Raw genomic sequence first — 14,856 nt, forward strand, 5'->3', positions numbered from 1 at the left:
CTGTTACCATGATGACATGTTGGTGGTGTACTCAGCGTCGGTCCCGGAGAACTCGCGCTAAAAAAATATTGCTCTGACCTAGAACTTATTGGGAAAAATAAATAGCCAAACCAACCCATCAGTAAAGGTAAGTCAGTAAGATTTGGAAGACTTAGGGACTGGTATATATTCATGTCAGAAACTGAGGGCAAAGCTAAGCGCCACATCTTACACCTGGTTGAACTACACTATGTAAAGTCTTTGATGTTGACCTGCCTCACCATGTCATGCCATAATAGATAGGCTAACTATTTTGGCCGATGTTCAGAGATGTTATAGCTCGTGTCCATAGTTATGTAAAATATGTCGTCAGTGGTACTTCAGGTTGGCCAGTGTGGAAACCTGCTGGACTTCTGCTGGACTTCTGGAACCTCTAAACCAAATGTCCCGGTGGCCAGAACAGGTCATTATAATCAATCCTATCAGTTTGATGCTTCACTCGATGCCCCCTATCTTGGAGTGTGAATAACTATTTTTGCAATACTCTCTATAGATCTCCTTTCAGCACCAAAGATGGAAAGTTGCCAGCAGCGTTTGTTGACTGTGAGACCAGCTGCTTAGCAGGTGCAAGTGTGCCATTCATTACAAGGGGAAAAACAACTCACTGTCTCCAGAATCAAAGTTGATCTAAATGGTTCATTTCTATCCATCAGAAAACTTCTGGACTGGGGGAGTAACTGGGCTTACAGTGGGTAGGCCTACAGGCACATTTTGGGCTGCATTTTGCATTCTTTGCGTAATTTGTGGTTAAAATGTACAAAAATAACATGCAATGTAACCCTAATAACTTCAACAATATATCACTCTTGCTATGCTGTAATGGACACTGGGGGAGGAGAGTAATTTGTTACTGCAGCAAGGCATGGAAGCTGTCCAAAGGGAGGTTGAGAAGTTAGACTACTATGAAGGAGTTTTGTTGCTAGGTGGGAGCACAGGATCAGGTGTGTTAGACATGGTCTAAGACTACATTTAATACATATATGCCAGAATGCCAATAGATAATACATTTCTAACTTATTTATTGTCATTTATAACATAATATATTGTATTAGGGCTTGACTCAAGGCTTTGTGAGAAAGTCTGAGACACATTTACTGTTGGAAAGTCCTAACAGTATCTTCAATGTAAAAAGGTCATTTATTTATTTGTTATGCCCCTTGTATGTCTCGCAGGTCTGCTGATTGTGTGCTACTGTTTCAAAATTGCCCAAACTGCCACATCAGTACCATGTGAAACCCGGAGGTTGACGCGTGCATTGATTTTTGTCTAACATTGTCGAATGTTGTCTGTAGGGTTGACATCCCGAATTATGGGTGATTTTGATTTGACTTGTGACTCACAGGCCGTGAGGGACAGCTCTAGTCCCGTATTCCAATCACAGCCTCGCCGGCCATTATTAGGCTACTGTAAACGCGCCAAAACTCATGCAAACGTTGCTATGAGACACGGTTGTTGCTTGTTGGTGACAGTGTGTGTGAACTGGCCACTGGTGAGGTGAGCGTTATTGTGTGTCAGAATGAGAAACTTGTAATAATTGTCTTGACTATTACTATGAACAATACATCCAAGCGAGTACAGTAGTGGTTTGCCAAAATGACACTGAAATTAGTAGGTTTATGGTATGGCTAATGAAAGCTTGCGATTTCCGTTATTGTTGGTCAGCTATTGGAAGAAAGTGTCGCTCATCTGGGGTTGAGAAGTTGGCAACCGTAGTTGTCTGTCATAGGCCAATTCACGATTCACGATTTTGGAATCCCTGCCGGACGCATTTTTTAGGTCTTGAAAAGAGGACATGGTGGCCATGATGTTTGGCTCTCCTCCCCAGGGGGTTCAGGAACAGTTTGATTTTCCAGCTATGGCAGCTAGCTCTGTTACAGTCAAGCCCCCACCCCTCGCCCCTCGGCTTGAAGCAACGGCCCCGGTGGATGTAGGTTGTATTGCATGTACGGTTAGGTTTCCGACTCATCCGGTCGTTATTATTCTATTAACTCCATTCAACATTTTCAAAACTATCTCCCCCAATAATTTTTATTTGATTCTCGAACCTGGCTCATACTACTAGCTTTTTCATAGAATAATTGTTCCCGATTTTTGCTAAGTTTGAAACCAATCCGAAATGGGTAAACTAGCAACTCATTTATTTGCTTAGTCAATGAAAGTTGCCTGCAAATGTGCTGGCGGATACTAACAGGGCACGAGCACAAAAGTTCACATTGGCCGATAGCCGATTTACATGAGCTCTCGGAGCTAGGAAAAAAAGAGCCACTGTTTAAAGTTAGACAGGAAGACACGGAAGTGGAAAGATGGCAGCGTCCAGTCTCTCGCGATCTCGTTTGCCTCACTGCGCCACTGAGCACTTTTCATAGAAATGAATGGGGACGCCATCTTGGAAGACAAGAGTAGCTTACTTTAGTTATATTAACTCTATGGTTACAGTAGTGGTGAAGGAATTGGCTAAGGCGAACGCTAGCGATTGGTTATGGCAGATCAGTGTGGCTCTAGGCAGATCCAATAGTTTTAAACTTCAACAGAGTACCCGCCTACAAGGAAGTCAACGCTTGTCAATGGTGCGAGCCCAGACTCTCTGTACAAATGAAATATACGAGACTCTGGTTAGGTAGTGTGACCAGACGTCGTCTTTTACCCGGACATGTCCTCTTTTCGAGACCCAAAAAATGCGTCCGGCAGGGATTCCAAAATCGTCCGGGTTTTTGCCTCGTTGGATATTCGTGTTTCTCTGGGTCTTTCACCAACTATTACGCCCTTACAAGTTTGGAAAGGGTATCTCCCATACATTCCACCTTCTTGCGCGAACTCTGACTGTAGACAGAACTGTCATTTTGATGAGATTGTGCGGCATGCAATACACGACCAACAAAACTTAGCAAAACTTGTTCTTGCTCCGGCTTTAGCTTATGGATATTCAACAGCGTTGCGGAACTACAACACAAACTAGCGCACAACATCAACGTAGGCCTAATTGTTCTCAGCCACTCCCTCTGTTCGCTGATTGGACAAGTAGAAAGCTAACCTGAGACATCTGACTTACGTACCTCAAGCCCAGACGCAGTGCAGAAGCAAAATCAAAATTTAGGGGAAGTACGTAGGAGGGCAGAGCCAGAGCCTGTTTAAGGAGAGCCTGCCCACTCCCTATTAAGCCCCATTGTATCGAATTTTGTTGCAGTTCCACCAGAGTTCCACTGGGAGTGATCGTGGTCGAGTGCATGTTGAATGGGAGTCTATGGAGCTAAACGGCTAAATTTGCCTCTTTCGCCTGAGTGTCGTTGATAAATCTCAGATTTGATTATAGTTTTTGAATGTTCAACATGGATTACAGGTCAAAAGTTGAATGAACGAGTACTTATGTCCTTTCGATTTCTTACAGGGTAAGTCGTTGTTGCACATAACATGCTAGCATTCTGCTAACGAATGCTGATTGGTTAGTGAAGGACTGACTACGACCAGAGATCCCTCTTGATGGCATCCAAAGCAGAACCAGAATGTCAGAGCATTAGCAACATTAGCAACAACATTAGCAAGCCAAAACTCTTTCTAGCATGTGTATTGACAGGGAGAGCCTAACCTGTCAGCTGTGTTGTCGATGCCTCGAGAGTAAAGTGGAAGTAACTAGAGCTTGCCGTCAAGCAGTAGCTCTGGTCGTATGATGTGTGTGACGTCAATGCCATTTTCAAAGGCTTTTTAGAACAGAAAGGCGACCCAGTGGTGTGTATTTTTTTTGCCTCCCCTTTCGATTTCAGAATTCAAATTACTAGACAAAAAATTATATCCTGAGAAAAGTGGATTTTGAGGGGTATAGCTCCATAGACCTCCATTCATTCTGCACTCGACCGTTAGCGCCCTCATATGGAACTTGAGTGGAACTGCAACCAGTTCAGAACCCGGAAGTTTCCCGAGAGTACTCGTTCGCACCTTTAGACCTATAATCCATGTTGAACATGCAACTACAATCAAATCTGAGATTTCTCAACGACAATCAGGTGAAAGAGACAAATTGAGCCGTTTAGCTCCATAGACTCCCATTCATTTTGCACTCGACCGCGATCACTCCCAGTGGACTCGGGTGGAACTGCAAACATTTGTCAACTGAGCCATCTGGCAACTTTTTAAAATGAAACAGATTTTTAAATGATATATCCCTCTCCATCATTCCCATTCAGCTACCGTCGGCAGTCAGTCAAAGTAATATTACAGTGATTCCCAGGGTAAAACAGAAACAGGCTTTAACAGCACAATTTTTTTTATCGCATTAAAGTGAGACTGCGTTAACGTGCAAGTATTGCGTTAACTTCGACAGCCCAAATTTTTATACATTTTATTTATCAGAACTTTAATATGTTCCTCTGTTCTGTAGTGACAATGAAACAAACAAGTTTATTTTTAAACTGCATTATCATATTATTTTGGTGAGGACTCATAATAATAATAACAGGAGTTAGCTGAGCGGTTAGGGAATTGGGCTATTAATCAGAAGGTTGCCGGTTCAATTACCGGGCATGAAAAATAACGTTGTGTCCTTGGGCAAGGCACTTCACCCTACTTGCCTCGGGGGAATGTCCCTGTACTTGCTGTGAGTCGCTTTGGATAAGAGAGTCTGCTAAAAATAACTAAATGTACACTACAAATAAGAAAATGTTGGGGAAATCAGTTTGTTTTTAGTGGTGGGCCGTTATCGGCGTTAACGGGCTGCGTTAACGTGAGACTCTTATTGGGCGATAAAAAAAAACATGGCCTTTCATCTATTTTCAAAGTTGGGTTGGGAGCTTGGTAGGCAAGCTAAGATGACATTCACCTTGATATTTTCGTGCGGATGTACGGAAGACAAGTTTACGCGCCAAAACTAGGGGGCCGCCATAACTCTACAAATATGCAATTCATTTCCGCCGGAAGTGGTTTGCACAGCGTCTGCCGGTATAAACACAGCGATTTGTCTATGCTAGCTTGGGATCACGGTTCTACTACTTTGACATACTTGTCATTTGACATTTACTACTGGATAAGTTGCCAACGTTGTAGCATGTATTTGTGGATAACGTCGTCGCCATACTTTTAAGTACATTTAGAGTAGATTTATAGATATAAAGCTTTTGCCAGTCCATCATTTTGGAGCTTTTAACATGGAGCAAAGGCAATGTCAGTATATGACTTTTAGTCGGTGATTCATTAGAACATTTGTTGTCTAGCTCTTCAATCTCTCAGCAAAATGTAGGCTAATTATTTGGCTAAAGGATGCCACACGTATCAGACAGAAGTTGTTCAATAAATTCGTAGCCCGACATTAAAAACATTTATAGTCGGTTGACTGATCGCGTTGTTGTACCCAGTCAAAGGAATAAACACACAGGAACATCATGAACATTCAATGGTCTTGCCAGTTATCCTGGCAAAACATATATATGTATAATGTATAAGTATACTTATACATGTATAAGTATAATGTTCTTTATTTATTGCCAGGACACGGTACAAGTAGCCTAGGCATACGTAAAATTGAAAGCAAAACAAACCCAGCCCACCAGAACGGAAGTGGATTGCATATAGGGGAGCAGTTCAGGAAGTAGAGCGGAAACGGCTCATGAACTTGTCTATACCTAGCCGATTTGCACTGTACGGGCGAGAACGAGTCTTCAAACCTGTGTGTATGAAATTACCACATCAAACGTGACGTGCTAACATGGATGCAGCTATGAAGCCGCCGGGTTTGCTTCAGGGAAAATTTATTTTTAAGAAGCTTCCCAATGGAAACCTCTACAAGACTAATGTTGTTTGCACCATGTGCGATGCAGAATTAGTTTACTGTAGGAGTTCTTCCAGTTTCAAATACCAATTAAACGCATCCCTTAGCTAATGCGGAAGATGACGGGCCAAGCACTGATGTAGCGTAGGGAAGAGTCGTCGTCAAACTACTGTTTGAGTGCAACCAAGACAAGCCCGTCAGCACAGCTCGATCAGCCAAGCTAACTAATCTCCTTGCTCACCTGGCTTGGGAAACCCGTTCTCAAAGACTTACTTTTAGTCATTATTAGTAGCACACATATTCTGAATGCCTTCGGCGGAATTCAAATGAGTCATTTTAATCTAGATTAATTTATGCTAATTCCAAGATTACAGTGAGATTAATCTAGATTTTAAAAATTAATCTAGTTTTGTTACACGTTTCTGGATTTTTATTTATTTATATATAGGCCTATATATATATATATATATTGGCCATTATATCGGAATATCGGGAACATTTTTTATTTATCAGTCGGGCTCTAGTTGCTATGAACAGGGTGGTTTGGATAATGTACGGATCAGGGGCGTAGCCACGGGTAGGCCTGGGTAGGCAGAGGCCTACCCAATTTGGGTAATTTCTAAGGCCTACCAAAAAACAAAAATATCTCTGAAAAAAGATGCACCGGGTGCACATCGCAAAGTAAATAAGAAAAAAAAAAACTGGAAAGATGCCTATCCATATTTTTCTAGGCCTACCCAAAAATATTATTCTGGCTACGCCTCTGGAACAGATGTGTGAAATGTTATTTGTTCACCCAAAACACTCGAAATGTCACCCACACTGTCCTCTGAATGTCTCATTGGGAATATTTTGAAATGGTTTGGATACATAGATATTTAGGGAATAGGATTACAGTGGTGGTGTGTTCGGCTACTGTCCTCCATATTATAAAGACTGGTAGGACAGACGGGAGATATGTTGGTTGATTTAATGGATTTGGAGACGGTGGGGTGATGTGATCCTCCTATCAAAATCAAGGAAGATGACCAATCTGAGCAGCATGAAATGCAAAACGCGGAAATAAAATGAAGTGGTGTGGTCGTGTGGAGGGATTGGGAAGGGGGAAGGTTTGGACTGGGTGGGGAAGGAAGTGAGTATTTGAAGTACGTGGGTCGTGACTGCAGCACAGTAGGTGGCGGTATATGCACCTAACAGTTGGATACGATTTTCAAACCAGAACTCAAGAAGAAGAAGAAACACGGAAATAAGATGTTATCGCAACCCCAACTATAGTAAAAAGGCCTTCCTCCTTACGAATCAACAATATCACTATCCGGGTTTATTCTTTTAGTGACACGAGGACAATCTCAGAGATTTTTATTTGATCTGAAAATTGTTTTTTCACTTGCTCCTTGTGTAAGTGTGGATGGGTTGAATCCTAATTGCAGAGTAGCATCTCTGCAAACCCGCATCAAGGCCTAGCCTACCTGTAGCTGCTTTGGAGCTAATGAGTTTGTGCAAAGCTAAATGTTGCCTAGCGTGATTGTGGGAGTATGCATGGTAGCAATATCATCTGTTCCCAAAAGAGTTTAGCTATAAGGTATTTAAGTATAAAACCAAGAAAGGAGGTTTGCAGCTAACTTTGCTTGTTAGATTGCTGGTCGCCTCTCCTGACATGTTAATGAATGCACTGTTAGCTAGCATGATTCTGTGTAGCTAGCTCTCGTCTCGTGTGTTTCTGAACTAACGTAGAGCCACCGAAAGTAGCCCATAACTTATAAACTACCTGACTACGCCTGGGTGTCAAATGAGCTAACTGTTGAACTAGCTAACAGTGTTTTGTGTGATGTGCGTGAGTTGATGATGGTTCATTGAACTATTCAAGGAATTGCTATATTTGTGTGGTTCAGCATCAATTTATGTTGTACGTGTGTGGTCATGAGCTTTCTTGGATGTTTCCTGGCTGGCAGTATAGTTCATATTGCATTGTCAGAATGACATTGTTGGATTATCAAATATAAAAGTAGGTGTATGGATACACGCTATCTTAAGTTTAAGGTGGGCATGGCGTTAGCTAATATTTGGAAATAATAGTTGTGATAAATTTGAGCTGTTCTAGTTACTGGTTTTACTGTTTAGCGTACTTTGGAAGTATGCTATTACTGTACTTTCAGAAGGACTTAGTTGATCTTCACCACTACAATGTTTGCCAATGTTCTGAAATTGTTGTGCCCGACTTGGTTAAATATTTTCTGGTATATTTTCTGTCATCTGTTTGATTTGTATACAGAGTCCATACCATATAGATTAGCGTTTAAAAAAAACAAACAATGGAAACAGTGAACTTAACTTTCAATATTGGATGGAATCATTGAAGTAATGTGAGGAGGAGACTTACATCCGAGTCCAACTGTGAATGTATCTTCTTTTGATTGGATGTTGAACCACAGAACTTTGAATAAAGATCTGTGTGTTTGCTTTGAGTCAATTGGAATGTTGGACAAAGGGACAATTTCCAAGCTACAGTGGTGACGATTGTTTCATCGTTCAGTATTTTGAGTTATGGCCAGATACCTTTAGTGCCACAGTATACAAGGCTCAGAGGTGTTATGGTGGAATGTTGTGGAATTTCTGGTGAGCCAGACACTGGTTGTGTCTGTAATAATGCTATTCTGTACCTCTCTGTCTGCAGGTGCTGTTGTTTGTGCTTCAGCATGGCGGTGGTCATCCGTTTACTGGGACTCAGAATCACTGCGGGTTCTGAGGATATACGCAAATTCTTCAGTGGCCTCAAAATCCCTGATGGTGGGGTGCATATTATTGGTGGGGAGCGTGATGAGGCTTTTATAATATTTGCTTCTGATGAAGATGCAAGGAGAGCAATGACTCGTTCAGGGGGTTGTATAAAAGGCACTCCGGTTAACTTACTATTGAGCAGCAAGTCAGAAATGCAGAACATTCTAGAGGCAAGTACAAAAAAAACTGACCTTAACCAACAACGACCACACAAGGAGGAATTTAGAAGACGTGAAAGTGAGGCTACTGACCCCTCCTTCAGTGAGAAACTATCCATGGAGAAGCAAAGAGCTATTCCTGAGATGGGGAATCGATTTGTCCAGGATCCTCATGGTGAGGCACACATTCAGAACCGCAAGTCAGAATCTAACAGTGTGGGTGACTTGTTCTTGTTTTTGAAAGGAATGCCTTTTTCTGTCACTGAAGACGAAGTGAGACACTTTTTCCAGGGGTTGATCATTGATGCCATGATCCTGATGAAGAACCACCGTGGGCAAAATAATGGTAAAGGAATTGTGAAGTTTAGAACAAGACAAGATGCAAGAGAAGGTATGAAGAGGGACAGGGAATATATTGGCTCAAGGTTTGTTGAACTTTATCCAACTACAGAGGAAGAATGGATCAATGCAAATGGTGCAATGGCAGCAAATGCAGATGAATTTACCCACAAATATCGAAAAGGGTCCCCCCCCCCATATCGGCAGAGATATCCTCAAGAACGTGCAAGGTCACGCTCTCCTGTGGGCTACTCATTGAAGTCTGCTCCTCTTGCCGATGAGGAGTTCTGTGTCTTGTTGGAAAACCTCTCCTATTCAGTCCAGAAGAGGGATGTCAAGGAACTCTTCAGGAATGCAGGCCTTCAGGACGATCAGATTTTATATCTGCTTGACAGCGAAGGAAAACGGACAAGGTCGCTGTTTGTGTTGTTCAGAAGTCTGAAAGACTATTGTGATGCCCTTACCCATCATAAGAAAGAGTTCCTTAATCGATGTCTTTATATCTCCCCAATCTCAAAAGAAAAAATGGTTTCCATTTTGGAAACTAATAAACACATGGCAGATGAGCTTCCTGAAAGGCATAGTAGGTCTCAGGAAAGGCTGTCTCTGTCTCACATTGACCCATACAATTCTGATAAGGTTTGCCTCTATGTGCGAAATCTGCCTTTTGATGTCCGCAAAGTTGAGATTATGGACTTCTTCCTTGGCTTTAGTATCTCTGAGGACTCTGTGATCTTGTTGCGTGATAACAGGGGTGCTGGGCTTGGAGAGGCTTTGGTGATATTTCAGACCAAGGTAGAGGCTATGACTGCGCAGTCTTTAAATGGGCAAAGATTTCTTGGTTCAGAATTGATGCTGAAATGCATCTCAAGGTCTCAGATGCGTGAGTTCGGTGTTGCTGACCCTGCAATGGACGTTCCCACTGTAAGGGAGAGAAGCTCTGAGAGGTTGTCAACCAGAAACAGAGACTCACTTCTTCATTCTCATGACATGGAGTACTCTGATTTCATGACACCCGATGGCCACATTCCACTGACAGACCTGCAGGTTCACATCCGTGGGGACAGTAGTCTTGACTCCAACTGTGCAAGTCCTTACGGTCAACAGGATGGTGGCAATGGATCTTCCCATGGTGGTTTTGGACCCCCCCCCCAGCATTATGATGGCCCCACCTGTTTGAAGCTGGTTAATCTACCGTTGCAAATCACCATCGATGAAATATATGACTTTTGTTATGGATATCGTGTAATTCCAGGGTCTATTTCTTTGCAGTATAACAGAAATGGTATTCCTAAAGGCTCTGCAACAGTTGTCTTTGAGTCACGCCAGGAGGCATTGACTGCGGTTGAGGAATTGAGTGGAAGACCTATAGGCATGCGAAAAATACAACTTGTTTTTGTTTAAACACCTTTATCAGACCCTCTGTGGTCAGGATTTGTTGGAGACATTCTAAAGAGGTCAAAGTAGTCCTATATTTTTTGTTATTGGCGTGGATGGACAAAGTGGTTTTGTGAGACCACTTGAAATGAATTTGTGAGATTCATTGACTTTTGTTAGTATTATCCTTTAGTAAATAATGAATATGTTGTGATGAAATATTGTATTGATTTTTTACTATTTAGCTTATGCATTAAAGTACCCTAGTCTGTGCAGTCTTTGTTCAGAATTCTTTTGTGAAATTTGAATAGCATATGGTACAAAAAACTAAGGTGCTACTTTTTATTTTACATAATTTAATAACCTTCCTGTGCATTACTCATTTGATTAAAATGCTCATCATTCAATTGTCTTCTGTTGTCACCTAATAGCACACCTCAACCACTCATATGGAATACAAACTAAACTTCATTTAACGTATTGTCATCTACTATATATTGTGACTGCAATACAATTGTGATGTACAAGTGGCAAGTGGATCTTGAGCTGCACCTCTGTGAAACCATTTCTAACCTGTACATCAGGTAAAGTGGTGTCCTTAATTATGCATGTACATGGAATTACTTTATCAACTGTATCATTACTAATGATTAAAAAAAGAAGCTGCATGAGGTATTAAAATATTTCTCTACACCTCTTGTCAAGGGATGGCCTTAGACATCTTAATGGGGTGAGATAATTGCTCAGTGGTTGGAGCACTTAACTGCAGATCAAGGTCGCTGGTTAAAATTCCCCTTGTACTTCACATGAATTTTGAAAATAATCTTCTGTTAAATGAATACGTTTTTTCACTTGTACTGCATGGTACTTTGAAACAAATGCTCAATTTGTTATCTCTGGTTTCCTTTTCCAAGTGGAATACAAGTTGTCACCTTCACACAGCTGATGCAAATATCGGTATTTTAATTTAATTCCTCTTACTGTTCCAGCGGAAATTGATTTGAATTTGAACGTTTAGTTTGGCATCAACTCTGTTAAGGTTGCCATTCAATGTCAATATTTGTAGAAAGTGAGAGTTAAGTTCCAACAAACTTAACTTTCCAAAATAGGAAAACAAAGTTCACAAACAAATGGTCTAACTAGGCAGTTGGCAAGAATTTCTACCAGACGCATGATGCACTCAGATACATATTTTTACATGATGAAGGTATTAGGACAGTTGGTGACAAAGTCATTGTTAGAAACATTTTATGTAACATGAAATGCCAAAGAGAACGGGACGCCATTGGTTATAACTCTTGTCACAAGTTCTGGGTGGGACTCGAGGACAAGGGAGTTAACTGAGAGACAGTCAGTGGACGGACAAAACGAACTGAACAGATTCCTGTATTGTGGGAATAAGCAGCAACCCTGAGCAGGTGAATGATCATGTGCATATGGCTCTTTAAATATATTTGCTTGAATTAAACAATTACACTTATTTTCAGTATCGCAACTGTTGGTTTGGCTAGCCTGCTGCTAGCCACGGACATTATAGGCTCCACAAAGCAGCAAGCTGAATGATGCTGTGTGATGTTGTGGTGTGCGGTGTAACAAAAGTTTTAAGCTGTTTTGTAAGACCGAGTCAGAAAGCTCAATTGCTTTATTTTGAGTAAGTCATCTAGCAAAAATGTGGATACTGTTTGTATATTGCGTGTGAAATGTTAATTGTTGCAGTTAGCCAAGCTAGTCCAGCTAGAGCTAGCCTAGCTGTGAAAGTTGCCTGCTGATTCTGTCAACGTAACGGTTAGCTCAGCAGTCGGTGATGAGTAGATGAACATGACTGAAAAAGTTTGTCAAACCATTTAGCTGACTAGACGTATCAATGACCACATTTATCCAACCAACACCCGGCTTACCACAAACGCAACGTATGGATTAATATTTTTCTTGGGTTCTGTGTGTTAAACTAGGATGGAGGTATCAAGAAGAAGGAGTTTGCAGAAACACCTGGAGCCAGCGAGACCACTACGCCGGTTCAATAATGTTGACCAGGGTAGCAAATATTATATTCGATCCACAGCTGATATGTATCTACACATGCTAAATGTATTATTTTTTCATTGCAAAGGTACATGTTTGACATTCTTTTGTTTCACACAGAGCCTTTTAGAAATATGGATACATTTGCATATCCACAGGTGGAAGACAAATCAGTGAGTGTGTCCTTTTAAATTATTTCTCAGATTATTGTTATCCACTCAGCATTTTTGTAATGATCATCTATTGACCTATTTGTAAGATCAACAACATTGGAGTGGAACAATTCTACAAAATACTACAGCTCCACACACAAAATGAGGAGAAAAGTCATAAAGGTAAAGCTGTATTTGGAAAGCAGTATTCCACAGCATCATCTTCAAATTAAGCATCAGGAAAAGGTTGATCTTTTCCAAACGACAGCCTTAAATTTGAAGTAAAAAATTGTCCACTGTTTTGTGATTTAACATTTCAAAATGTTCTTTTTAGTCCGAATATGTTACAGTAGGGAGTTTCTGATTGAGTTGGCAAGCTCCCCAGTTGCCAAAAGGAAGCCTGATTTCTTACCTGAGCACCCTGTCGTTCTGGAAAAGGCGGTGAGTGTATAGGGTTGTACAGCATTTTGAATTGTTTGGGTAATAAAATGAAGTGTCTAATAAAGTGTCTACCAATCTTGAAAGTGTCTACCTCACTCTAGATCTGTCATGTATGTGTAGCTCTTAAGTAACCCAGGTTAATTTATTCTATAGAGAGATCCTAGTCTACCGAGGCTGGTGGAGAAGTGTGACAAGAGGTGGAATGAAGGAAATGTCATGTGAGTATAATTACTCATCTAGATTGTCAGAATTAATACCTGGGCTGAAAGTTGAAATGTATGTGCTAAATGTTGACACTGTTTGTGCCCATCACCTCTCTTACTTCCTATTACTTGTTCAAGTGCTGTCTTGTTTCCCCATAACATAATTTTTAATGCACTGTCTGTCTAATGTACCTGACAAGATTAATCATTTGTTTATTAATGCCTATTTCTGTTTTTAAGGTTGCCTTGCATGGATGAATTTTGACCCGTGGTGCTTTAGTACAGAAAAGCCTCTTACGATGCATGTTTACATACATTTAGTTTTCTTTGAAGAGGGATCATAAATGGTACTAAGTCTTAGACTTAAAAGGATGATGACTATAATCAAAATGTTGCATTTGTATTGGAACGTGACAAAATTATTGAAACTGCCAGTGCTTTCTGGAGTGGAGACACTAACATGATATAACAGATATCTTGTAAATGTTGTCTTAAAATAAATCTAACGTCATATTTGTCGTCTGGGCTACCTTCAAAGGTGCTTGATATGGTGCTTGGATATAATATGCCTTGAAATTGTGATGAATCCCCCTGAACTGTAAAAAATATAAAATCATACCTGTCATTGCAGAATCAAATGACAAAGATTTGTAACCAACAAAAGAGAAAGCAAGAAACTCAGGTACAGACAAAACATTGGGACAGGGGAACAGACTACTCACATTTAACGCAACCCAAAAGGCTGACGAAGAGGGGAGCAGACAAAATAATACATTATGTAGGGTGACTACAAAGGACAACAGCTTTGTGATTACAAACGAGACAGATGTGTGGGGAGCTAGGAACCAGGGGAGAGAGGGAGGGGGACAAGACATGCCCACCACAAACAGAATTACAAGGAAACACCACATAGAGGAACGAATCCCACAAGAAACTATAGGGAAACACTGAGGACAATTCCATGTTTCCAGTCGAGTCCAGTATAGCTCTTATCTATCATAACTAGACCGCTCTAGAAAATAAGGCGTCACTAACTTGAATTGATAAGGCAACTGTGGAACCATTTGAAACCTGCCAAATTAGCTTGCCCACGCATATGAGTGTTCTATGTTTATTTACTTTTTTGGGCTTGTCGAATGGAAAATGTTTTCCTATTTAAAGTATTTGTTTGAATTTAATTGCATGTATTTTTTGTCATAAGCTAAGTTGTTATAAGGCATTTGCCTCTTTTGGTTCAGGCTGGTGAAGGCTTTTTTGGACATTTGGTTCTGATAAAGAGACGTACTAATAGTCACAGTGCCATGAAAAATGCAAGGAATACGTTTTGACTTCGAGGCAGAACTTTCCTATTCTACTGAAGGAAATTGTTTGATTTGACTTTTTTTGCCGTGTGTTGTATCCTGCGATCAAAGAGTGGATTTTTTATCTTGATTGAAATTGTTAATCTCTTTAAAGATTACTGTATATTATAATAGGACTACCAGCCTGTGTAAGCATTCATTTTGAGGTGTTGCTTTAAAAACATTAAAAACAACGTTAATAAAATATGAACGTTTATGCTTTGTCCTATACTAATTTCTAGTAGCCTACGT

The 14,856-nt window shown here is 40.7% G+C and overlaps 2 protein-coding genes across 2 annotated transcripts; both read left to right on the forward strand.

The window, feature by feature from the left end:
* The first annotated feature begins 30 nt into the window (after window positions 1–30).
* On the forward strand, window positions 31–14,809 carry gra (granulito). The gene is made up of 7 exons (XM_047035861.1): window positions 31–127; window positions 12,399–12,481; window positions 12,589–12,641; window positions 12,728–12,803; window positions 12,955–13,061; window positions 13,215–13,279; window positions 13,505–14,809. Exons 2-7 carry the CDS (start codon window positions 12,400–12,402, stop codon window positions 13,527–13,529), a joined length of 408 nt encoding a protein of 135 aa, XP_046891817.1. The 5' UTR covers window positions 31–127; window position 12,399; the 3' UTR covers window positions 13,530–14,809.
* Window positions 7,005–10,853, forward strand: rbm12bb (RNA binding motif protein 12Bb). The gene is made up of 2 exons (XM_047035833.1): window positions 7,005–7,192; window positions 8,469–10,853. Exon 2 carries the CDS (start codon window positions 8,491–8,493, stop codon window positions 10,471–10,473), a length of 1,983 nt encoding a protein of 660 aa, XP_046891789.1. The 5' UTR covers window positions 7,005–7,192; window positions 8,469–8,490; the 3' UTR covers window positions 10,474–10,853.
* Window positions 14,810–14,856: the final 47 nt, after the last annotated feature.

This window comes from Hypomesus transpacificus, chromosome 2 (assembly GCF_021917145.1).
Source record: "Hypomesus transpacificus isolate Combined female chromosome 2, fHypTra1, whole genome shotgun sequence".
Lineage (NCBI taxonomy): Eukaryota > Metazoa > Chordata > Actinopteri > Osmeriformes > Osmeridae > Hypomesus > Hypomesus transpacificus.